Source organism: Trachurus japonicus, chromosome 18 (assembly GCF_045865225.1).
Source record: "Trachurus japonicus isolate A0001 chromosome 18, Traja_1.0".
Lineage (NCBI taxonomy): Eukaryota > Metazoa > Chordata > Actinopteri > Carangiformes > Carangidae > Trachurus > Trachurus japonicus.
The window spans coordinates 6,272,046-6,297,720 of record NC_140924.1 but is presented as its reverse complement, the minus strand read 5'-3'; the positions used below and the strand labels follow the sequence as shown (position 1 = coordinate 6,297,720).

General features: G+C 43.9%; 1 protein-coding gene across 1 annotated transcript in view; it reads left to right on the top strand.

The window, feature by feature from the left end:
- Nucleotides 1-22,283, top strand: part of ccdc171 (coiled-coil domain containing 171) — a 30,948-nt gene extending 8,665 nt beyond the window's left edge. The window contains exons 6-20 of the mRNA XM_085759854.1: nucleotides 2,470-2,608; nucleotides 3,193-3,435; nucleotides 3,563-3,631; nucleotides 6,396-6,520; nucleotides 6,869-6,914; nucleotides 10,212-10,379; nucleotides 12,269-12,424; nucleotides 13,511-13,982; nucleotides 14,574-14,875; nucleotides 15,857-15,990; nucleotides 17,932-18,273; nucleotides 19,256-19,310; nucleotides 19,500-19,640; nucleotides 20,471-20,623; nucleotides 21,840-22,283. Of these exons, the coding sequence (XP_085615980.1) occupies nucleotides 2,470-2,608; nucleotides 3,193-3,435; nucleotides 3,563-3,631; nucleotides 6,396-6,520; nucleotides 6,869-6,914; nucleotides 10,212-10,379; nucleotides 12,269-12,424; nucleotides 13,511-13,982; nucleotides 14,574-14,875; nucleotides 15,857-15,990; nucleotides 17,932-18,273; nucleotides 19,256-19,310; nucleotides 19,500-19,640; nucleotides 20,471-20,623; nucleotides 21,840-21,986 (2,692 nt within the window). The 3' untranslated portion in view covers nucleotides 21,987-22,283. The remainder of the gene's footprint in view (nucleotides 1-2,469; nucleotides 2,609-3,192; nucleotides 3,436-3,562; nucleotides 3,632-6,395; nucleotides 6,521-6,868; nucleotides 6,915-10,211; nucleotides 10,380-12,268; nucleotides 12,425-13,510; nucleotides 13,983-14,573; nucleotides 14,876-15,856; nucleotides 15,991-17,931; nucleotides 18,274-19,255; nucleotides 19,311-19,499; nucleotides 19,641-20,470; nucleotides 20,624-21,839) is intronic.
- The last annotated feature ends 3,392 nt before the right edge of the window (nucleotides 22,284-25,675 follow it).

Below are 25,675 nucleotides of genomic sequence, written 5' to 3'. Positions count from 1 at the left end.
AGATAGATAGATAGATAGATAGATAGATAGATAGATACTAGATAGATAGATAGATAGATAGATAGATAGATACTAGATAGATAGATAGATAGATAGATAGATAGATAGATAGATACTAGATAGATAGATAGATAGATAGATAGATAGATAGATACTAGATAGATAGATAGATAGATACTAGATAGATAGATAGATAGATAGATAGATAGATAGATACTAGATAGATAGATAGATAGATAGATAGATACTAGATAGATAGATAGATAGATAGATAGATACTAGATAGATAGATAGATAGATAGATAGATAGATAGATAGATAGATAGATAGATAGATAGATAGATAGATAGATACTAGATAGATAGATAGATAGATACTAGATAGATAGATAGATAGATAGATAGATACTAGATAGATAGATAGATAGATAGATAGATAGATAGATAGATACTAGATAGATAGATAGATAGATAGATACTAGATAGATAGATAGATAGATAGATAGATAGATAGATACTAGATAGATAGATAGATAGATACTAGATAGATAGATAGATAGATAGATAGATAGATAGATAGATACTAGATAGATAGATAGATAGATAGATAGATAGATAGATAGATAGATAGATAGATACTAGATAGATAGATAGATAGATACTAGATAGATAGATAGATAGATAGATAGATAGATACTAGATAGATAGATAGATAGATAGATACTAGATAGATAGATAGATAGATAGATAGATAGATACTAGATAGATAGATAGATAGATACTAGATAGATAGATAGATAGATAGATAGATAGATAGATAGATAGATACTAGATAGATAGATAGATAGATAGATAGATAGATAGATAGATAGATAGATACTAGATAGATAGATAGATAGATAGATACTAGATAGATAGATAGATAGATAGATAGATACTAGATAGATAGATAGATAGATAGATAGATACTAGATAGATAGATAGATAGATAGATAGATAGATAGATAGATAGATAGATAGATAGATAGATAGATAGATACTAGATAGATAGATAGATACTAGATAGATAGATAGATACTAGATAGATAGATAGATAGATAGATAGATAGATAGATAGATAGATAGATACTAGATAGATAGATAGATACTAGATAGATAGATAGATAGATAGATAGATAGATACTAGATAGATAGATAGATACTAGATAGATAGATAGATACTAGATAGATAGATAGATAGATACTAGATAGATAGATAGATAGATACTAGATAGATAGATAGATAGATAGATAGATAGATAGATAGATAGATAGATAGATAGATAGATAGATAGATACTAGATAGATAGATAGATAGATACTAGATAGATAGATAGATAGATAGATAGATAGATAGATAGATAGATAGATAGATAGATACTTTATTAATCCCGAAGGAAATTCATCTGTCAGCTGCTCCAAACATTCTGAAAGAAAATACTTAGCTAATGCAGACAGATGTAGCAGCAATATATACTGTATGTAAAAGAATAAAATAAAATATACTCATATATATACTGTATATATGTATATATATACACACATAAACACCATCACCTATATACTGTATGCATATACATATATACACACATACTCATACTCAACTAGCGATATTGAGTTGATGAGTGTGAGAGAACTGTAGTGGTCGTAGTTTAAAAACTAAAACAACATGTTTTTTGCGTTATTATATGATAAAACTGTTTTAATTTCTAAGCATGTAAGAGATTATGTCATAGATAAGTTGGAGCCATAGACTGCACGTCTTTAAACCAGACTTCTGGGAGAGAGAATGAGATAGAGAGAGGAGGAATAAACATAGAAACAAACTGGTTAAATGTACAAAATAAGCTACAACTGTCGAAAAGACTTCTCCAAAGCATGAATGGGACGGAGGATGTGTTGGCGTCATGTCCGTCCGTCAGACTGTAGCAGCAGAAAATGTCCTGGAAAATGATTTCAAGAAAAGAGTTTAAAAGAAAGATTAATTAGATGAGTGATAGGACAAGATAAAATATCCTTGTGTGACTTAAAGGGATACGCCAACGTTTTTTTTTTTCGTGTCTTGCCTCACTCCTGAGTCCATGACCAGCAGATAGACACCATCCTTTCCACTGTGCGTGTGATTATCTTCAATTAACTCTCCCTGTACTTTTAATATAAGATCTCCTGTAGATTTAGGGTTCCTCCTTGTGAGATTATCTATATTTTCCCAGATCAATTTGATGTTGCCTTTTGCCTCAGTTAAAATATTGACATAAAAACGGGATTTAGCTGATCTTAGCTCTTGGATAACTTTGTTCCTCAAACCTTTATAAACCAGCATCAGTTTCTCTTCTAGTTTTAACTACCTTCCTCAGTGCAGCATCTCTAGTTTTCATCAGCTTCCATAACTTGTGTGTGTGTGTGTGTGCGTGTGTGTGTGTGTGTTCAGGCTGCAGACGGAGTACGAGCAGTGTCGGTCTGAGCTGAGCGTCGCCCTGGAAACGGAGAGGAAGACGACCTCCGACCTCACGGAGCGGCTGCAGGACGAGGAGAGACGACACGACGACACACACACACTGCTGGAGCAGGTAGCACACACACACACACACACACACACACAGAGACACACACACACACACACACACACACACACACACACACAGACAGACAGACAGAGCGACAGAAAGAAAGAGAGAGAGAGGGAGAGAAAGAGTAAGAAGATTGAGAGAAAGAGAGAAAGAAAGGAAGAAGGAGAGAGGGATAGATAGAAAGAAAGAAAGAAAGAAAGAAGAGGGAGAGAAAGAAAGAAAGAAAGAAAGAAGAGGGAGAGAAAGAAGTAGGAGGGAGAGAAAGAAAGAAAGAAGAGGGAGAGAAAGAAGTAGGAGGGAGAGAAAGAAAGAAAGAAAGAAAGAAAGAAAGAAAGAAAGAAGTAGGGGGGAGAGAAAGAAGAGGGAGAGAAAGAAAGAAGAGGAAGAGAAATAAGTAGGAGGGAGGGAAAGAAAGAAAGAAAGAAAGAAGTAGGGGGGAGAGAAAGAAGAGGGAGAGAAAGAAAGAAGAGGAAGAGAAATAAGTAGGAGGGAGGGAAAGAAAGAAAGAAAGAAAGAAAGAAAGAAGAGGGAAAGAAAGAAAGAAGAGATATTGAAATATGCAACATTGTGTGTGTGTGCTGTAGATCAGAGACACACTCCAACAACACAACAGCAGCAGCTCGACAGCAGCAGCAGTGCATGATGGGAAACGGGCAGCAGTAGCAGTGCATGATGGGAAACAGAGCTCGACAGCAGCAGCAGTGCATGATGGGAAACAGAGCTCGACAGCAGCAGTGCATGCTGGGAAACGTAGTGCTGAGGTGCTGCAGCTGCTGAAGACGACGCTGGTCCAGGATCAGCTGAGACGGGAGGAGACAGAGAGACGGGTGGGTGGACGCTCGGTTTTCATTCATTCATCCTCTCTCTGTGTCCTTATCGTCCGCCTCGTCGTCATGGTAACCGAGGCGTGTCCTCGTCGTCATGGTAACTGAGGCGTGTCGCCGTCGTCCACAGGTCCGGGATCAGCTGGGAGCGTCGGAGCGGCTGCAGCAGGAGAACTGGGACCAGAGCCGACGGCTGCAGGTAAAAACACCTGGAAACATCTGGAGGAGGAAGTCACCTCACTCTCTCTGTCTATCACTTTCTCCCCTTTCTCTCCTTTTTCTTTCTTTTTTTCTTTCTTTCTTTCTTTCTTTCTTTCTCTCCTTTTCCTTTTTTTCTTTCTCTCCCCCTCTCCCTCTTCTTTCTCTCCCTCTTCTTTCTCCCTCCCTCTAGTTTCTGTCTCCCTTTCGCCCTCTTCTTTCTTTCTCTCCCTCTTCTTTCTTTCTTTCTCTTTCTCCCCCTCTCCCTCTTCTTTCTCTCTCTTTCTCTCCCTCTTCTTTTTTTCTTTCTCTCTTTCTCTCCCTCTTCTTTCTTTCTTTCTTTCTCTCCCTCTTCTTTCTCTCTTTCTCCCCCTCTCCCTCTTCTTTCTCTCTCTTTCTCTCCCTCTTCTTTTTTTCTTTCTTCCTCTCTCCCCCTCTCCCTCTTTTTTCTTTCTTTCTTTCTTTCTTTCTTTCTTTCTTTCTCTCTCTCCCTCTTCTTTCTATCTCTCTCCCCCTTCTTTCTCTCCCTCTCTCCCTCTTCTTTCTTTCTCTCTCTTTCGCCCTCTTCTTTTTCTCTTTCTCTCTCTCTCTCCTTCTTTCTTTCTCTCCATCTCTCTCCCTCTTCTTTCTCTCCCTCTCTTTTTTCTGTCTCTATCAAATTCAAATTCAAATTTGCTTTATTGGCACGAATGTTGTGAGAAGAACTATGTTGCCAAAGCATCAAGAAATCATCTATGAATTTTTTTCAATTTCAATTCAACAAACTTTATTGGCAAGACTGTCAGAACAATATTGATATCTAATATAATGAATATATATTATACAACAGTTAGTTCCGACCGGTCCCAACCGAGCAATTTGATTGGACAAGAGACGTTCCATGAGTGCTGATACAGTGCTGCGTTCGATTGCACTCGGAACTCAGAAAGATCCCGGTCGGAAAGTCCGACTTCCGAGGTAAATGCGTTTCATTGCACAACCTCGGAAAACATGGCCGGCCACAGTAAGCTCATGTCTTTCGAGCATCAAAAAGTACTGCTGGGGAAGAACATTAGCTGCTTGGGGGAGAGAGAGAAAGAGAAACGCCACTTCTGCAACACACAGTCTTGAACTCACCAGAGAGGGGAATCCTGCATGTGTCACAGCGAGCTGTGCAGATTCAACTCTTGCTGCAGTACGCATGGAACTAGGCTATATTCCCTTTTCCACAACTTCTCCCTTCTAGGTTGGAAAATAAATAGCCTAAATAAATAAATACCTCTCGCGGTGTGCGACGCCATATTGCTGTGACATAATTCCGACCGACTCGGGCTGCTTGTGCTGCGTTCGATTGCACTCGGAACTCGGAAAGATCCCGGTCGGAAAGTCCGACTTCCGAGGTAAATGCGTTTCATTGCGCAACCTCGGAAAACATGGCCGGCCACAGTAAGCTCTATCTTTCGAGCATCAAAAAGTACTGCTGGGGAAGAACATTAGCTGCTTGGGGGAGAGAGAGAAATAGAAACGCCACTTCTGCAACACACAGTCTTGAACGCACCAGAGAGGGGAATCCTGCATGTGTCACAGCGAGCTGTGCAGATTCAACTCTTGCTGCAGTACGCATGGAACTAGGCTATATTCCCTTTTCCACAACTTCTCCCTTCTAGGTTGGAAAATAAATAGCCTAAATAAATAAATACCTCTCGCGGTGTGCGACGCCATATTGCTGTGACGTAATTCCGACCGACTCGGGCTGCTTGGATCCAACCCGAGTTCCCGAGTCGGAGTTCCGACTTCAAGGGCCGTTCTATTGCATTTTTCCGAGTTGGAGGTCGGATCTTTCCGAGTTCCGAGTGCAATCGAACGCAGCATTGGATCCAACCCGAGTTCCCGAGTCGGAGTTCCGACTTCAAGGGCCGTTCTATTGCATTTTTCCGAGTTGGAGGTCGGATCTTTCCGAGTTCCGAGTGCAATCGAACGCAGCATAACAGCACTGGGACTTTTTACGGACGTTATCACTCCGCTGTTCAGCTGGACAGGAGCTAAGTCAGAGCCAGGCTCCCCATACAGGAGCTGCTCCATCTCTCTGCTGCTACTACAGTTATAAACCTGAACATTAAAACCTGGACCTGACCTGGTCCGTCTAATTGGAGATAAATCTCTACTAAACCCGGCTGGAAAAAAATCGCCGCGGGAGCAACTACGTTTTGACGGTGATGTGTTTTGATATTAGCGTTAGCTGTTGTTAGCCACGTAGCTCAGCTACTTAGCTTCAACTGTGTTTATATTGATTACATAGCAGATAAACAAATGTAATACGGTATCGATAACGTCTCTGTGTCTTCATGCTGGTCCTGTTGCTCCGGTGCTAATCAGACACGGGCTCAGAACCAGAACCAGCACTGGAAGCAGCTGGGTGGAGAAGCTTGTAGCTAGTAGCAAGCTAGTATGAAATGTTTATGTGTTGCCTGGCAACAGCCTTGTCTCCCTTCCAGTTGCGGAACTATTTCTGTTAGCGGAGCCAAATAAATGATTAAATAAACAAACAAATCATAATCTCTTGTAGTTTATTACTGTTCTACAATGCGCTCGTAGCACTGTTGTATAAAAGCAATATCACACTGGAGGTCGTGCTGTTGTACTGTATATCAGCACGGTGTGATCATCTGCGACCGAATCACAGCCGTGCTGATATACAGTACAACAGCACAACCTCGAGTGTGATATTGCTTAAATATAATATAATATCTCTCTATCTCTCCCTCCTCTCTCCATCTCTCCTTCAGGAGTGTCAGCAGACGTGCGTCCGGCTGGAGGAGGAGCTGAGTCGCCTTCGAAAGGAGAGATCTGATTGGTCGACGCAGAGCCGCCGTCTGCAGGAGCAGCTGGACGGAGAGAGGGAGGAGAGGGAGAGAGAGAAGGAGGAGAGGGAGCGAGAGAGGGAGAAAGAGAAGGAGGAGAGGGAGAGAGAGAAGGAGAAAGAGAAGGAGGAGAGGAAGCGAGAGAAGGAGAGAGAGAAGGAGGAGAGGGAGAGAGAGGAGGAGAAAGGGAAGGAGGAGAGGAAGAGAAAGAGGGAGGAGAGGGAGCGAGAGAAGGAGAAAGAGAAGGAGGAGATGGAAAGAGAGAAGGAGGAAAGGGAAAGAGAGAAAGAAAAAGAGAAGGAGGAGAGGGAGAGAGAGAAAGAAAGAGAGAAGGAGGAGAGGGAGAGAGAGAAAGAAAGAGAGAAGGAGCAGAGGGAGAGAGAGAAGGAGGAGAGGATGGCGGAGGTGCGGAGGATCAGTGAACACTTCCAGAAAGAGTCAAAGGTGATGACACGTTTCTTCTCCTTTTTCTAATTCCTTTTCTTCCTTCTTCCTTTTATTCTTCCTCTTCTTTTCATTTTTCTTCTTCCTCCTCTTCCTCCTCCTGCTCCTCCTCCTTCTTCCTCTTTTCATTTTTCTTCTTTTCCTTCTTGTTCCTTCTTCTTCATTTCCTTCTTATTGTTTCTTTTCCTTTTTCTTCTTTCTTTTTCCTTCTTCTTGTTTCTTCTACCTCTTCCCATCTGTTTCATTCAGATTTAAAAACAGAAACACAATAAAACTAAATCTCTTTGTTTCTTCCATTAAAGGTAGAGTCTGGAGTTTTGTTCGTTGCAGTTTTTGATGCTAACCGCTACCGCTAACCGAAGTTAGCATCGAGCTAGCTCACCACAACGGTCCTCATACTTGTTACCAGTCGAGGCTTTAGTTGTCGGTGACGGTGGGGAATCGGTCCGCGGCTCGAGCGCTTCACTCAGACTGTATTTCTTTTTCTTTGCGGTCCTGATGCTGCTGCTGCTGAGAGAGAGAGAGACGTGCTAGCTGCTAGCACTCGTTAGCATCAGAGACAGCTAGTGCGGCTAGCAGCCCTGAGCTACTACTCTGCTGCACGGAGCTTCACCTGAGCTCCGTCATTGGCTGGAGAGAAAACACAGATATAGATATCTATGCTCTCTCGCTCTCCACCCAGAAACGTCCACGTGCAAAACAAAACCTGAACAAAACAGAGCAAAAGACCAAAACACAGGCGGGGGAGGGGGGGGGGCTGCAGACACAGCCCCCACCACACAGGACTAGAACCCCATAGGTGGCGATTCAGACGGATTTCATTTGTATAACAGTGTTTCCTCCAGGATTTTTTTAAAGAGTGGCGGCGAGGGTGGTCTGATCGACGGGGGGGGGTGCGCGCGAGACCGGATCGTCGACTAGTCGCTGATGACATCATTCATATTTTTCCCATCATAACTAAAATCCCAGGAGGAGGGAAATGCTCTGCAACAATCTGTATTCACTGACTGACAGCTCACGCACAGACATGAGTCCACAGAACAGCAGCTTTATAAACAACAAGCTGTAAATCAGTTTGTTTTTTTGTAACATATAGCAGGTGCAAAAGAAAATACTGTAGCTACTGTTCATTAAACAATTAGGGAGGAAAACGACACACAGGCCTCGTCACCATCACAGTCCTGCTCAGTCACAGTTTCACTCACAGTTTTTGTTTTTCCTGGTTGGTTGTTGCTGTTGTTGTGCGCGACGTAAAGCTGTCGATATGAGCGGAGTTTTTTTTTTTTTTTTTTAATTGCCGGCAGCCCTGACACACTGGCCGCGGAAGCGGCAGTTTCTCCTGCTCTCTCTCTCTCCACGCCGGTCAAACATCGACCCGTCTGTAGCTACTCGGTTTTCCACACACACAGGTCTGTCTCTAGCGCTGTATGTATGGATGTGGGTCTTGTGTGCAGACGCAACTGACAAATATTTATAGACGGACAAGCAAACTTAATCATCATTTATTTTATTTTGAAAATTGACCGGATTCTCTCGCCTTTTCTGTGCCCGACTTCCTGTCTGGTACGATCTCGTTCTATCCAGCTTGACGGCGCTCGTATTTTTTTCATTCAGCGCACTCAGCTGTTGTTTCAAGCCGCTACTCTTGTAGCCTACTACCACATGATCAGCGACTAGTCGACGTCAAGCTCAAAACGTCATTGTGGAGCAGGGGACTAGTCTGTGCAACCTCTAGTGGAAAACCTGCTTTACATTGTTTTAACATTAGAAAAAAAAAAAAAAATCATCATTCTGAAGGTGTGGCGGCTTTTATTTTGCCGTGGCGGTGCGCCACGATCAATTACATGTAGCGGAAACCCTGTATAAGTCTAGTGTTTATTTTTGGACACAAAACTCCAGACTAGTGGTGTACCCGAACCCGAATACGGTATTCGGAAGTACACGAATAATAAAGCTTTGATCCCGAATAGTTTTTCTGTCTGAAGTTTCTCTTCATTATTCGGGAGCTTTTTTCTAAAGAAAAAGAAACGTTTGGGTCAGCAACAGCAACACAACCAGGTGGTTCTGGTTCACACTCCAACACAGTAGGTGGCGCTAACGCACCGTAACGTTGGTGCGCCGCCATAGAAGCACAACACGAGTAGAGCGCCAAACACCAGCAGGCAGCACCGAGTCACCCTGTTTCTTTTGTGTCTAGTTCACGTTAGGGTTGCTAAGAAACAGCAACTCCCTGCATGCATTGCATTACAAAAAAATGGGAAAAGAAGCGGCTATAACGGTGGATAATGCTATTTGAGTGTCACAACCCCCGCGAAACGACTGGTTTCTCTACCAGAATTTGATCCGTTCAGTCCGATTACATTTGGAAAGTCTAGAAGAGCCGCACCATTAAATTATTTTATTCCCGTTCTAGTTAGCCGAGAGCTAAAGCGGCTGAAGTCAGTGCGCCCACTTCCGGTTTCTTCCCGAATACGTATACGAATCCGAAGTTTTTTTTAAAAGCCCGAATCCGAATCCGAATCCGAATAGTGCACTGGCTGTACACCCCTACTCCAGACCCAACCTTTAATCTGTACATGAGTATGAGGAGTATTGATTATTGATCAGGTGGATTAATCACAGACGAACACATGACCTCACGTCTGTGATGGAGGTCACTCTCTCTCCTCTCTGTGTGTCGTTGTTACACAGCAGCGTGATGTCATTAACCAGGAAGTATTTAATTACTCTGAGCCTCACGCTGTCTGTGTGTGTGTGTGTCTTTCTCTCTTTCTTTCTTTCCCTCTTCTTTCTCTCCCTCTCTCCCTTTTATTGCTCTCTTTCTTTCTATCCCTCTTCTTTCTCTCCCTCTTCTTTCTTTCTATCCCTCTTCTTTCTATCCCTCTTCTTTCTCTCTTTCTTTCTCTCCCTCTTCTTTCTTTCTATCCCCTCTCTTCTTTCTCTCTTTCTTTCTCTCCCTCTCCTTTCTTTCTATCCCCTCTCTTCTTTCTCTCTTTCTTTCTCTCCCTCTTCTTTCTTTCTTTCTATCCCCTCTCTTCTTTCTCTCTTTCTTTCTCTCCCTCTCCTTTCTTTCTATCCCCTCTCTTCTTTCTCTCTTTCTTTCTCTCCCTCTCCTTTCTTTCTATCCCCTCTCTTCTTTCTCTCTTTCTTTCTCTCCTTCTTCTTTCGTTCTATCCCCTCTCTTCTTTCTCTCTTTCTTTCTCTCCCTCTTCTTCCTTTCTCTCCCCTCTCACTCTTCTTTCTCTCCCTCTTCTTTCTTTCTTTCTCTCCCCTCTCACTCTTCTCTCTCTCTCTCAGGCCCGTCTCTCCTTCCTCTACTCCCTGTACCAGCGGCTGCTCGCCGGCTGCGTGCTGCTGCCTCAGCCCCACTGCATCCTGGGAAACTTCACCTGGAAGGAGCTGTGTGACGTCATCACCGAGCAGGCCGACGCCCTGACCTCCGACCTGCAGAGCGCCAACGACAAGGTCACACACACACACACACACACACACACACACACACACACACACACACACACACACACACACACACACAGAGACACACACACACACACACACACACACACACAGAGACACACACACACACAAACAGAAAGAAAGAGAGAGAGGGAGAGACTTTTTGACTTTTCATCCAGCTTTTATTAATTACCCTTCTGTATTGCCCATAAAACCATCATTTATAAAACCATTACTTTAGAAGAAGAGGGAGAGAAAGAAAGAAAGAAAGAAAGAAGAGGGAGAGAAAGATTTTTTTTTGATTTTTTGATTTTAAAACTCCAATTTTAATTAGTTACACTTCCTTATTCATAAAAAAGAAAGAAAGAAAGAAAGAAAGAAGAGGGAGATAAAGAGGGAAAGAAGAGGGAGAGAAAGAGGGAAAGAAGAGGGAGAGAAAGAAAGAAAGAAGAGGGAGAGAAAGAGGGAAAGAAGAGGGAGAGAAAGAAAGAAAGAAGAGGGAGAGAAAGAAAGAAAAGAAGAGAGAGAAAGAAAGAAGAGGGAGAGAAAGAGAGAATGAAGAGTGAGAGAAAGAAAGAAGAGGGAGAGAAAGAGAGAATAAAGAGTGAGAAAGAAAGAAAGAAAGAAAGAAGAGGGAAAGAAAGAAGTAGGAGGGAGAGAAAGAAAGAAGAGGGAGAGAAAAGCCGTTTTCCCACTAAAATTAGCGGGTCAATGCGGGTTTTTTAAACACGGGTCGACCCGCTAACAATCGGCATTTGGCCCCTTTCCCATTGACCAAAATGAGCCGAGTCTTGACAGAGCAGAAACCAGTCGCCCCGCTCTCATCTGACATCCGTCCGCCGAGGCAGACGAGGCGTCTGGCCGACCTGCGGAGCACCAGGACCGCGGAGGACAGCGAGTCTGCCGCGGTCCTATGACCGAAGAAAGAAGTAGGAGGGAGAGAAGGAGACAAGGGGGAAAGAAAGAAAAAAGAAAGAAGAGGGAGAGAAAGAAGTAGGGGGAGAGAGGGAGAGAGAGAAAGAAAGAACGAAAGAAAGAAAGAAAGAAATAGGAGGGAGAGAAAGAGAGGAAGAAGTGACAAGGTGACACACACACATTCACAGACACACACTACTCAGCTGTAACTAGGGGTGGGCGATATGGGAAAAATATCATATCACGATTTTTTAAAAATAAAGTCACGAAACTTTGCAAAGGACCTTTGTTTGCACTTTGTCATTTGGGGAAAAGCCATAGACTGTAAAAAAAGCTGAACCGATTCTATATAGGCTCCAGTGTTTCCCACAGGATTTTAAGGTGGGGGGGGGTTCAGACTATCCGACGGAGGGAGGGAGCGGGGGAGGGGGGTTTTGAACGCTGTACAATTAGCGCGATAAGCTACTGTAGCGCATTTACTGTTTATTAGCGGCCAAGCCCGACATATTCATGCGCCAGCAGTGTGTGTGTCTGTGTGTCTGTGTGTGTGTGTGTGTGTGTGTGTACGTGCGGTGCGCCCGCACGCGAGAGAGGCAGCAGGTAGAGGGGCTGACTGGCAGTGATGAGAGATAGTGAAACACTGTTTTTAAAAGGAAAAAAAGCGACTAACTCCACTGTTGGAGCCTTGTTCTCCGTGCGGCTACCGCTCGTTCTTATAATAGATCTATGCTACCGCTACACACATAAACAAGGAGGCAGGTAAGAAAGCGCGTCACTGCCCGAAATTCGCTATGATTTGTCGTTCAGGTTGACGACGTAATACGTCTGGTGCATCAGCATAGAAATTGCAATTTATAGAATGTGCCCCAGACGATCCTACGATCTCTGCACTTTGGCAGATCGTCTACATGCTCTAATCCTTCACCATCTAATATCGTCATATCGCCCACCCCTAGCTGTAACCGTGACAACCTGTCGTGCAGGTGGTCCAGCTGCAGCGCGTGTGCGACCAGAGGAGTGCGTGTGTGCGTGAGCTGCAGCGCGGCCAGGAGTGTGTGCTGCGTCGCCTGGAGGAGAGCGTGAGGAGGAGAGAGGAGGAGTGGAGCGGCAGACACACACACGCTGAGAGGGAGCTGCAGGTAGCACACACACACACACACACAGAGACACACAACCACACACACACACACACACACTGAGAGGGAGCTGCAGGTAGCACACACACAGAGAGATACACACACACACACACACACACACACACACACACAACCACACACACACACAGAGACACACACACACACAGAGACACACAACCACACACACACACACTGAGAGGGAGCTGCAGGTAGCACACACACACAGAGAGACACACACACACAGAGAGACACACACACACACACACACACACACACACACACAAATGCTCATCCCTAATGTCCATAAATCCTACCGGAGAATGACCCCACTCAGCGGGGAGAGGCGTGGTATATAACGCTGAGTAATACATATCAATCCATCAGGTTGTTGGATGATGATGTCATCCAGGTGGCGAGGGGGCGGGGCTTAGCGCCACTGCTTCGTTGTGGCATCACAAAGTCACAGGAAGTCTCCCCCCTCTCTTTTTTTTTCTCTTTCTGGTCCGGAAGAACTCACTCACTGACCGTTTATTGCGCATGCTCACAACAACATCGTAATCTTTTTTTTTAGCAAGTTCAGTTACATTGTATCATGAAAGGCAGGAGAAGACAAAAAATAGGTACATTTCGTGTTAGGCAAACGTAGGTCTATTCAAAAACGTGGAAACAGAGAGAATAGTGCTATGGTCTTTATGGCTTTCTTATTTTCAGATTGACTGATTAGGTTGATGTATTGTTTGATTTCGTTTTTTGAAGCGGTGAGTGCAAAGTATTTGATTAGTAAATTTGTGGTTGTGAATATGAGCTTTGGCTAAAAATAGTATCAAATTAATTACATAATATTGGTTTAATCGGTAAGCCGAGACTGAAAAGAAACCAAACAATACATTTTGATAGTCCAAAACAAAGTTTTTGTCGAAATGTTGATGGATAAAAGTAGTTACATTTTTCCAAAAGGATTGCAGATGAGGACATGACCAGAAAAGATGTTGAAAATCTTCTGGAGCCTGTTTTTTTATTTTTTTTTTCAACATCTTTTCTGGTCATGCCCAAGTCTCCCCCCTCTCTCTCTCTCTCTCTCTCCTTCAGGTTTGTCGTTCTCAGTGCGACTCCCTCCGTGACCGCGCCTCCTCTCTGACCTCTGACCTCTCTCGGCGCCGTGCGGAGTCGTCCTCGCTGCTGTCGGCCTGCGCGCTGCTCGCCGGCGCCCTGACGCACGACCGGCGGCGGCTGCGGGCGCTGAGCGAGCAGAAACGTCTGCTGAGCCGCCGCCTCGCGGAGCGCGAGCTGCTGGAGGAGGAGGTGAGGAGTCTGGCCGCCGCGCTGGGAGGAGGAGGAGGAGATGAAGAGGAGGAAGAGGAGGAGGAGGAGGAGGAGGAGGTGGGGAGAGGAAGGAGGAGAGGAGGAGCAGCGGCGAGGAGGAGGTGGAGGAGGAGCGTGTGGGCGGTGATGGCGGTGAGGAGGTGGCGCTCGCTGACCCAGAGGACGACGGTGCTGATCCGTCTGGAAGGAGGCGGCGCCGTCTGTGGAGCGTCGCCCACGGCAACACGGAAAGGTCAAAGTCAAAACGCCTCACCCCCTGGTCGCACTGCACGCGGCTTCTCGGGCGCTTGGGTGCTTCTCCTCCTCTCTCCGCGTCGGTCAGACATCGACTGCAGTCGTTCATACTCGTATTCACTCGGTTTTGCACACACACGTCATTTTAAACATGTGTGTGTGTCTCGTGTGCAGACGCGACGGTCAAATATGTATAGATGGACAAGCAACAACTTAATTAATCATCATTTTATTTTGAAAATTGACCGGATTCTCTCGCCTTTTCTGTGCCCGACTTCCTGTCTGGTCTGATCTGGTCTGATCTGGTTTATCCAGCTTGACAGACGGCGCTCTCGGCGCTCGCGGCTCGCGTGAAAAATAGAAATGAACCGATCTGAAGCGCTGCAGGCGCGCGCACTGCGCTCCACAGCGCGAGATGTGCGACCAGGCAGACCGGTTAACATGTGTGGTCCTATCTGAAACTGCCTCCGCTCCAGGGCGCTGCGCTTCGGTTCTGCGTCTAGTGCGTCCAGGCTGTTAGTCAGTCAAACCGATCTATAATCAATACGTCTGATTATCTGTTTATATTCTGACTTTAGTTTTAATGTCGTTTCAGACGACGACGATGATGATGATGATGCTGGCGGTGATGAAGGTCGGTCAGGTGCGTGCGTTCGCTGGCTTCGCTCCAAACGTCTCTGCGCCGCCATCTTGTCCTCCATGTCCGACCTGCAGGGGGCGCTGACGCTCACCGACTCAGGCTCCGCCCCCCCGGACGCCGTGATGTCATCAGCTCGCACCGGTTTGTCCCGCCTCCTCCGGCACCTTCTCGACCAATCGGACGCGGCGATGGACAAAGACCCGGTGGCTCCGCCTCCTCTTCTTCCTCCTCTACGACGACGGCGACAGAGCCTGAAGGTCAGTGAACCAGCGCTTGACGCTAAGCTTTTTTCCAAGTAGCACTGTGCTACCATGCTGAAAAATTTAGTAGCACACAACATTTTTTAGTAGCACAATAAAAATTTAGCAGTTTTGGTGAAAATATAATTTTCAAACAAATAAAGTAGATTTAGCCTATAATCCTAACCCTGTAGACTAATTTTTAATGTTATAACTGGCTCTTTGCCTTAACAAAAATCAGGAAAGACAAACAATGCAAATATGTGTGAGAAAATAGAATATTTACAACCAATATTAGTTTTTAGTTTTGCGCTGTATGTGTGTGCATGTGGCCCAGGGGTGGGGGTATTGATGAGCAGTGAACCTATATTTCCCTCAGTATAAAAAGCTGAACATTACATACGGGGCTCTACACTAAGATTTTTTAGGAGCACAATGAAAAATGTTTAAGTAGCAGGCTGTTTAAGCCTTAAATAATGCTGAGGGTCCAACATGACCCATTTTTACATTTGAGAACAGTAAAAACACCAAACATTTTTCCTTTTATTAATGTTTTAACATTAATATAACTCAACAACCTGTCACACAAACGGCTCCATGTTGCCCCTGTGTGATGTTCAGGGACAGGTCAGACAGGGAGCTTTGAGGTTGTTATAGATTGATGGGAGACCTGGGAAGCTTCTCTGACATTTGGTGTCACAACAATGTCCTGTGTGCTGTGTCAAACAATGAACTTGCTTTTACCAGTGTGCCGAAAAACTGACAGAGTATCTATTTATTTATTTATTTATTTATGGGTTGATTGATTGTTTTGGGGTTGTTTGTGTGTATGTATGTATGTGTGTTTATTGGTGTGGGTTGTAAATAAATAGATAAGTCTGTAGTTGGGTAGAAGGAACAGCTGATAATGTCCTGTGATTGGTAAATAAAGTGTGGTTGTAAAAATCAAAAAAGAAATCTTCTTCTTCTTTTCCTCCTCCTGACCCGTGACCCCGTCAGGCCGTGGTGTCGACGCTGCAGCAGCACTTCCTGCTCTTCAGCCAGCGGCTGCACTCGGCCGAGGTGGAGAGGAGGAGCCTGAGGCTGGAGGCGGCCAATCTGAAGAGAGGACTACGGAGAGAGAGAGAGGACACACACAGCACGGTCAGACACACACACACACACACACACATACACACACACACACACACACACACACACACACAACTCTTCTCCTTCTTCTTCCTCATTTTGTTCTTCTTTTTCTTTCTCCTTCTTCCTCCCATTCTTCTTCTTGCGTTCTTTCTTTCTTTTTCTTCTTCTTCCTCCTTTTCTTCATATTCTTGTCCATATTCCAGCTGATCAGCATCATAAGCCTCGTTTCCATCGGTACAGGTACGGTTCGGGTCGGATATGCAGCTTTGCGTTTCTATTGTATAAAGGACCTTCAGGGGTAGGCGGAGTGAAACACATCGCCCCGACGACTGCCGACCAGAGCGATTGAGTGGCGAGGACTCCCAATACAGACCAATTTTAAGTCATAAAGTGGTAATAATCTTTGCCATGTACAGTAACAACAAAATAAAATGTATTAGACTGATCGGTTCATTGTAAAACATTTATTTATTTACGTAAATGTGGTGATTTCAGTCCGTAGCCCAGAAGCAGTCCTGCTCACTTTTCATTCAAACAAACTAATGCCACTGCCACAGTTGTTAAATTTCATCAATGAGACCAACATTAATCTCCTAAAAAGAATTTAACCAGCCAGCGGTAAACCTCAAAAGCGTGCAGGATCCCCCGAGATGAAGCGTTATAAACTGACCACAGACTCTGGATTAAACTGTGACATGTTAACAGCGCTAAAGCCAGAATTAAAACAGTTTTTAGCAGCTTTACTGCTGCTTTACGACGATAGCGATGCTAATTTCTGTTAGCCTGTCTATGGTGTTTTACATTATACGTTAGCATTAAGCTAGCGGACTTTATATGCTTAGTTGTGACACTGGCTGTGTGTTTTGAATGTTGTTTCAAACTATGTGGGTTTGATTGAACATCTTTGATGCTTAAATATATATTGCCGCTATACATATTGCTTTACTCCTCTTTTTATTTTATGTGCCATTGTTAGTGTAGGGCAGGCTAGGACACTAGCCACTGGCTCGCGGTCCGGTTGTGTTGTTGTGCTTCAGATGTCCGTCACGCTGCGCGATGACGCCATATGCTCGACCAATCACCAGCTCACAGTGCTTCGGCTCCTCCCCAAGGGAACCGGTCCTGTGTGCTAGGTTAGGTACCCCAACCAGAAGGGTTACAAACATGGTAACGGGTACCATTACTTTTAGGCGTGTGGGTTAGTTAGTTAGTTAGTTTAAGTTTATTTCGGACATGTTAAAAGAAATAAAACATAATACAGAAATGGACAGACATAACATATAAAAACTTTGCAAAAACAACATATGAACAAAAAAAGAAATATATATATATATATATATAATAAAAAAATAAAAGAAAATAATTGAAAAATAAAGGTAATTCGATTTTTTTTGTTTTGTTTTGTTTTGTTTTGTTTGTTTATTTGTTTGTTTCATATCCGAAAAGGAGTGGGAAGAAGTAAAACTTATTTACTCCCACCCCTTATTCATAAATTATCTATCAAGTTATCTAGTCATTATTACTTGAATTTATCTATCAAGTTATCTAGTCATTATAATATATACAGTAAGTTAATTTATGAGTTATTTAACTGGATTTATTCTAATATATTATTATATTTATATACATATAGATTTATTCTAACATATGATTACTAATCTTTATCTCTCTATATAGTCATATACATATATGTAAGGCTGTAAAGTAATGGTTGTGTTAATGATGGTTTTATGGGCAATAAGGAAGTGTAATTAATAAAAGCTGGATGAAAAGTCATTGTAGTGGAAACGCTGAAATAAGCGCACCGACCCGTACCGTACCGCGTAGTGGAAACGGGGCTAAAGAGATCAACACACACACCTGAGCTGCTGTTTATGTGATTAACTGTGTGTGTGTGTGTGTGTGTGTGTGTGTGTGTGTGTGTGTGTGTGTGTGTGTGTGTGTGTGTGCGTGTGTGTGCAGCGTTTCCACAGTGTGTGTGTGGAGCTGCGTGAGGCTCTGAGCCGAGAGCAGGAGGCTCAGACTCTGATCCAGGAACAGACCAATCAGCTGCTGTCGCTGCAGCTGCAGCGCCGGGCAGACGCACAACAACAACCACAACAACAACCACAGCAACAACAACAACAACAACAGGCGGCGCTGGCGGAGGCGCGGCACCAGGCGAGGCTGAAGGAGCGCTCGCTGAGGATTCTGGGTAAATACCTGTCGGGCGTCCAGAAGGAGAAGAAGCAGCTGGAGGAGAGACTGCAGCGAGCGGAGGAGGAGCTGAGGGGGGTTGCTAGGTAACGACACACACACACACACACACACACACACACACAGACACACAGAGACAGGTGTGGAGTGGTCCGCCACTGAAAATAGATCCAACAATAGACCGAATCTCCTTGTTGTTTACATTCTACTTCCTGGTAGAAAACCAGCACGTAATCTGAATGAGATCAATAGTAACGAACGAGAGTTTAGCTATATGTATCATATTTTTCACGCCCTATCACCGTTTAGACAAATCTGAAATGATTGAAGAAACATTACTATTTCTGTGTGTGTGTTTTGTGTTGCTATGTGTTGTATTTATTCAGTTTGGGGGAATCACAGTGTCTAGAAAGCATCAGTGGCTCAGCTGACAGGGACAGCTAACGGTAGCTAAGCTAACGGTAGCTAAGCTAACGGTAGCTAAGCTAATGGCAGTAGCTAAGCTAACGGCGGTAGCTAAGCTAACAGCAGGACGTCAGCTGTTAAAACCCTCCCGTTGTGGGACACGACATGAAACTACTCCAGTTAGCTCAGTCATGTTGGAACTCAGATATCCACTGGAGAAAATATTTTTTCATGGAGCGTTTATTGAGTCACTGAGTTATTAAAGTTAAACAGGTAGCTAACCGTTAGCCCGGCTAATCTATGATAACCATGACTAATTACAAAAACGTGCACACGTAAATAGTAATGTTTGTCCAATCATTGGTTTCATAAACTTTACAAACATCAGATTAGTCTAAACGGTGATATAGTGACATGAAAAAGTAGATAAATATAGTGAAACTCTCGTCCGTCACTATTGTTCTCATGCTGGTTTTCTACCAGGAAGTAGTTGTAAACAACAAGGAGATTCGTTCTATAACACAACTTATAACTCATATCTATTTATCTATTGATTGATGAGTCTGTGGTCTGGTGGTAAAATGAACAGCTGATTCTGTCCTGGGATTTGTCAATAAAGTTGTAAAAAAAAAAAAAAGTCTTCATGTGTTGATTCTGTTGCAGACGTAGAGATCAGCTGATCAGCTACATGAAGGCAGCGGAGACGAGCTACAAGGAGGTGACACACACACACACACACACACACACACACACACACACACACACACACACACACTCACACACACACACACACACACACACTCACACTCTTGCGTAGAAAACACACTCCATAATCGTGTGATGATGTCATACTGTGTGGTGGTGATGTCATACTGTGTGGTGATGATGTCATACTGTCGTTCCTCAGGTCAGGGAAACTCTCGTCCAATCGCGGCCCTCGCTCTCGGCTCGGCCCCGCCCCCTGTCGTTGCTGTTGCCGAAGCAACAGCAGCTGGAGCTGAGTGGAGCAGAGAGCATCATGGGAGATCCAGAGGTGGCGGCCTGCCAGGTTCTTGTCCTTCACTTCCTTCACTTCCTTCACTTCTTTCCTCCATCACTCCATTGGTTCGCTCTCTCAACCACATCGTCTCTCTTTTCTCCCTTTCCCTCCCTCCCTCCCTCTTTTCTCTCTCCCTCTTCTTTCCCTCCCTCCCTCCCTCTTTTCTCTCTCCCTCTTCTTTCCCTCCCCCCTCTTCTCCCTCTCTCTCCCTCTCTATCTCTTTTCTCTTTCCCTCCCTCCCCTTTCTTCATCTCCCTCCCTCCCTCTTTTCTCTCTCCCTCTTCTTTCCCTCCCCCCTCTCTCTCCCCCTTCCCTCCCTCCCTCTCCCCCCCGCCCCCTTCCTTTCCTCCCTCCCTCTCTCTTTTCTCCCTCCCTCCCTCCCTCCCTCCCTCCCTCTTTCTTTTCTCCCTCCCTCCCTCCCTCCCTCCCTCCCTCTTCTTTCCCTCCCTCTCTCCCTCCTCCCCCCCCTCCTTTCTCCCTCCCTCTTCTTTCCCTCCCTCCCTCTCTCTCTCTTTTCTCTCTCCCTCTTCTTTCCCTCCCTCCCTCTCTCCCCTCTCCCTCCCTCTATCTCTCTTTTCTCTCTCCCTCTTCTTTCCCTCCCTCCCTTTTCTCCCCCTCCCTCCCTCTTCTTTCCCTCCCTCTTTTCTCTCTCCCTCTTCTCTCCCTCCCTCCCTCTTCCCTCCCTCCCTCTTCTTTCCCTCCCTCCATCTCTCCCTCTTTTTCTCCCTCCCTCCCTCCCTCTTCTCTCTCTCCCTCCCTCCCTCTTTTCTCTCTCCCTCTTCTATCTCTCCCTCTCTCCCTCTTCTTTCTCTCTCTCCATCTTCTCTCCCTCTCCACAGACTCTCCTCTCCGTCGTCTCTCAGGTCTGTCACTCCTGCGCCTCCCGGATCGACTGGTTGGAGCAGGAAGTCGCCGCCCACCGCGGCCACGTGACCGCGCTGCGCTGCGAGCTGCAGGACGCCTGTCTCCGTGACAACCAGGCCTTCGTCCCCGTAAGCAGCAGCACGTCCAGCGTCTCGCAAGGTTTTATAGGACGAATCTCCTTGTTGTTTACAACTACTTCCTGGTAGAAAACCAGCATGAGAACAATAGTGACGGACGAGAGTTTCGCTATATATATCTAATTTTTCATGTCACTATATCACCGTTTAGACTAATCTGATGTTTGTAAAGTTTATAAAACCAATGATTGGACAAACATTACTATTTACGTGTGCACATTATTGTAATTAGTCATGGATACAGAGATTAGCCGGGCTAACGGTTAGCTACCTGTTTAACTTTAATAACTCAGTGACTCAATAAACGCTCCATGAAAAAATATTTTCTCCAGCGGATATCTGAGTTACAACATGACTGAACTAACTGGAGTAGTTTCATGTCGTGTCCCACAACGGGAGGGTTTTAACAGCTGACGTCCTGCTGTTAGCTTAGCTACCGCCGTTAGCTTAGCTGCTGCCGTTAGCTTAGCTACCGTTAGCTGTCCCTGTCAGCTGCAGCCACTGATGCTTTCTAGACACTGTGATTCCCCCAAACTGAATAAATACAACACACAGCAACACAAAACTAGGGTTGCAAAATTCCAGGAATTTTCTAAGTTGTAAACTTTCCATGGGAATTAATTGGAATATATGGGAATTAACGAGAATATATGGGAATAAATCCAAAATTTACTAAATTGATTGGTGAGGGTGAGTAAAATTTTACTCAACATTCCTGTTTTTGTGGTTCAGTAAAATAAATGATTGTTCATACAAGAATTAAAACTTGATAAAGTTCTACTCACAAATAAATCTGTTGAAATGTTTTTTAATTATATTATTTTGCATGGATGTATGCGTATGACAAAACAAAATATTTACATTTATGTTTGGATATGATCCAAATCCATTAATTACCCCCAATTTCCAGTTAATTCCCATAAATTCCCAATAATTCCCATACATTTCCATAATTCCCATAAATTCCCATGGAAAGTTTACAATTTGGAATATTTCCTAAATTCCCCAGCTTAATTTCCCGTGGAAAGTTTCTGGAAATTTTCTGGAAATTTACTGAAAAATATGATATATAGCTAAACTCTCGTCCGTCACTATTGATCTCATACTGGTTTTCTACCCGGAAGTAGAATGTAAACAACAAGGAGATTCGTCCTATATCAATTAGTAATAATAATTATTGATGATGGTCTGTTCGTCCGTGTTTCAGGTGACCGAGTTTCCTGAAACCTTCCCGTTGGTTGTCATGGAAACGCTAACTGAGTTAAGCCCCGCCCCCTCCTCCTCCAAACTACCGCCCAGGCCCAGAGCGAAGAAGAAGAGCAGCAGAGCTCAGGTGAAGAGCAGCCGGAGTTAAGAGAGTGAATCACTGAACATTCAAACAATCAAAACTTTATTTATACAAATTATCAACTGTATTTTTCAACATATTATTGTTTTTGTTTTGTATTTTTTTGGTTTTTAGATTTTTTGTTTTCCACCACAGCTGAATGGAGGACAAATAGTGTGTATGTAAAAAAAATAATAAAAAAGTGACCAAAGATGCTGTAAATGTAGAAAAAAAGTGAGAAAACTTTTCAACCACAACGACATTTTACTTCTGCTGCATCAGCAACGACGACCGTGTGTGTGTGTGTGTGTGTGTGTGTGTGTGTGTGTGGCCCTCAGGCTTTGCCGCTGTGGATTTCTATTAATGTGTGAGTACAATGAGCATCCTCCCGCTCACACACCCCCAGGCCGCTCCGCGTGTCTGTGTGTGTGTGTGTGTCGAGACGTCAACAAAGCGACTTAAGCTGCTGTCACACACACACACACACACAGAGTTGTGCTGATTCAGCTGAACAGGAAACTCCTTTTTCCTCTGGAGACGTTTGGTCCTTAAACGTTTCAAACTTCATCTCTAGGTTGTTTTTTTTTTTTTTTCTGCTTCCATCCATGAAAAACTCATTTACATATTTGAATGTTTGAATGTTTTTTTTTTCTTCTTCTTTTTTCTGGATAAATGTTGAAAAGTTTCATGTGACAAAACCTTCAGTTAGTTGCACTGAGCCGATGAGGAGTTGTTGTTTTTTTAGAGACGAGTTGATTGATTAATATTTATTTGGAGGTTGTCGATGATTAAACTGAGAGAAAATGTGAATGTTGTTTGTTTAACTGCTGTTCTCCTGGGTCAAGGAAGGAAGGAAGGATGGAAGGAAGGAAGGAAGGACGAAGGGAAAGAAAGAAAGAAGGAAGGATAAAGGGATAGAAGGAAGGAAGGATGAAGGGAAAGAAGGAAGGACAAAGGGATAGAAGGACGAAGGGAAAGAAGGAAGGATAAAAGGATAGAAGGAAGGAAGGACGAAGGGAATGAAAGAAGGAAGGAAGGACAAAGGGATAGAAGGACGAAGGGAAAGAAGGAGGGAAGGATAAAGGGATAGAAGGAAGGACGAAGGGAAAGAAGGAAGGAAGGAAGGGAAAGAAGGAAGGATAAAGGGATAGAAGGAAGGACGAAGGGAAAGAAAGAAGGAAGGATAAAGGGATAGAAGGAAGGAAGGACGAAGGGAAAGAAGGAAGGAAGGATAAAGGGATAGAAAGAAGGAAGGAAGGACGAAGGGAAAGAAGGAAGGAAGGATAAAGGGATAGAAGGAAGGAAGGACGAAGGGAAAGAAGGAAGGAAGGATAAAGGGATAGAAAGAAGGAAGGAAGGACGAAGGGAAAGAAGGAAGGAAGGATAAAGGGATAGAAGGAAGGAAGGACGAACGAAGGGAAAGAAAGGAAGGAAGGCAGGAAGGATGAAGGGAAAGAGGGAAGGAAGGATAGAAGGAAGGAAGGACGAAGGGAAAGAAAGAAGGAAGGATAAAGGGATAGAAGGAAGGAAGGACAAAGGGAAAGAATGAAGGAAGGACGGATAAGGGGAAATAAAGAAGGAAGGAAGGCAGGAAGGACGAAGGGAAAGAAGGACAAAGGGAACGATGGGAGGAAGGATGAAGGAAGGAAGGAAGGATAAAGGGAAAGAAAGAAGGAAGGAAGGATAAAGGGATAGAAGGAAGGAAGGACGAAGGGAAAGAAGGAAGGAAGGACAAAGGGAACGATGGGAGGAAAGAAGGAAGGGAAAAGGAAGGAAAGATAGATGGAGGGAGGGAACAGATTGGGTCAAAAAAGAAGGAAGAAGTAAGGACGAAGGGAAGGAAGGAAGGAAGGGAGGGAGGCAAGGGAAAAAGGTTTGTGGAAAGAAGGAAGGGAGAAAGAAAGAAAGAAAGGAAGGATGAAGGAAGTGAACAGATTAGGAGGGTTTTAAATACTTGTTTTTATAAACTGAAACAATGTAACTTAAACTATATTTATTGTAAATGTGCAGAAATCTGACGAACAAACAGGTGAAAACTCTGGTGGTCGTTCTGTCTGTTTGCGTCTCATCTTCCACATGTTTGTTTGTTTGTTTGTTTGAAGACTCTCTGCCGTCCCGTCGTCTTGCCGCTGCATCTCGACGATTAAAACTTCTTTTTATTTATTTATTTATCTATTTATTTAGTTGACTCTCCTGTCATTTTCTTAGCTTAGCTTAGCGTCACCGACGAGGACGCTTACTCTGGCGTTTTCCCCTTTCACCCTCGTGACGCTCTGCTCCCTCTCTCGTCCATCCGGTCCGAGTTCGTCCTCTTGCTCTTAAAGAAAACGACAGATTAAGTTTAATTCCTGACGAAGCAGCAGCAGAAAGAAAGAAAGAAAGAAAAGACCCTGCATGCACCCCAGTGACAAATCTGAGACGTGATGAACTCCCCCCCTCTCCCCTCAGAGGATAAGACACATAATCCCAAAACAAAGAGGAGCTCGGAGCGGCGAGCGACACAACGGGAACGCTGACTTCTACTGTCGGAGTGAAGACGACCACAACAACATGAACATGAAGGGAAAAACAAATCAAATCGCATGTTTGAGTGACTCAAAAACACCACAGAAACCTTCAGCTCGGTCGCTCCCTGAACCTTAAACACACACAAGTTAACTTTAACTTCTAATATACAGAACAACATCTGTCCATGAGTCGACGTAGAAAATGTGTCGGAATCAGGATTTGAAGTCCCAGTTCGTAATAATTGTCAAGGTTTATGGCCTTGAATCAGGGCCATTGCTAGGAATTCTGGGCCCCCTTAAAGAATACTAAGATAAGATAAGATTATACTTTATTGTCAGATCACTCTGAAATTTGTCTTGCGTCCCAATGACATCCAAAGTTTCACACAAATAATAACAAAATACAAAAAACATACATTTACAGAAAGCATAAATGTTACCCTCAAAAGTCGCATTTAAAGAAAAACACAAACTACCTCCTAACTCCATTCACAACATAAATCCAACATTACAAAGTGTCTTTGGTGCAACACCCAGTGCTCAGTCTGTACATGAACTTTAGGGTCTATTTAGAGACCAAACTCTGATTTAACAGTTTGACAGACTGAGGGACAAAAGAGTTCCTCAGCCTGTTCAGTCGAGCTTGTGGAACTAATACTAAAGTGGGCCCCTAACCCCTAACTTTTCCTGTTTTTTTTCTTAGACTACGTATGTATTATCATTTTTTATTTAGGCTACTTAGTTTTGATGCTAATTCAGAATTACTATGAGTATTAGTCAGGGTCTTATGCAGAATAATTCAGTCATACAAAGATTAGACTACTGGGGTTTTTTGTGGGCCCTGCTGGGCGCTGGGCCCCTAGAATTATCATCACCTTTCTCCCCTAGACAACGGCCCTGCCTTGAATATATTTGTATGAGTTTATAATCGCTATAAAATAAAATTTGTTTGGTTTTCGTAGCCTTATAATTCTTCTTATAACAAGGGTCTTGCTTTAGAAGAGTGTCGCCATCTTGCGCCGCCATGTTTGTTGATTTGTCCTTGGAGGCCACCGTCACTTTAAGAGTGAGTGAGCGCTGCAAACCAGAATCTGAACGCTGGATGTCACGGTTTTACATTTTACACACTGGAACTTTAACTTCGGTTTCATATCAAATACTTTGAGCTGGGCGTCGGACCTCTCAGATCTGAAAATCTTCAGTTCTAGC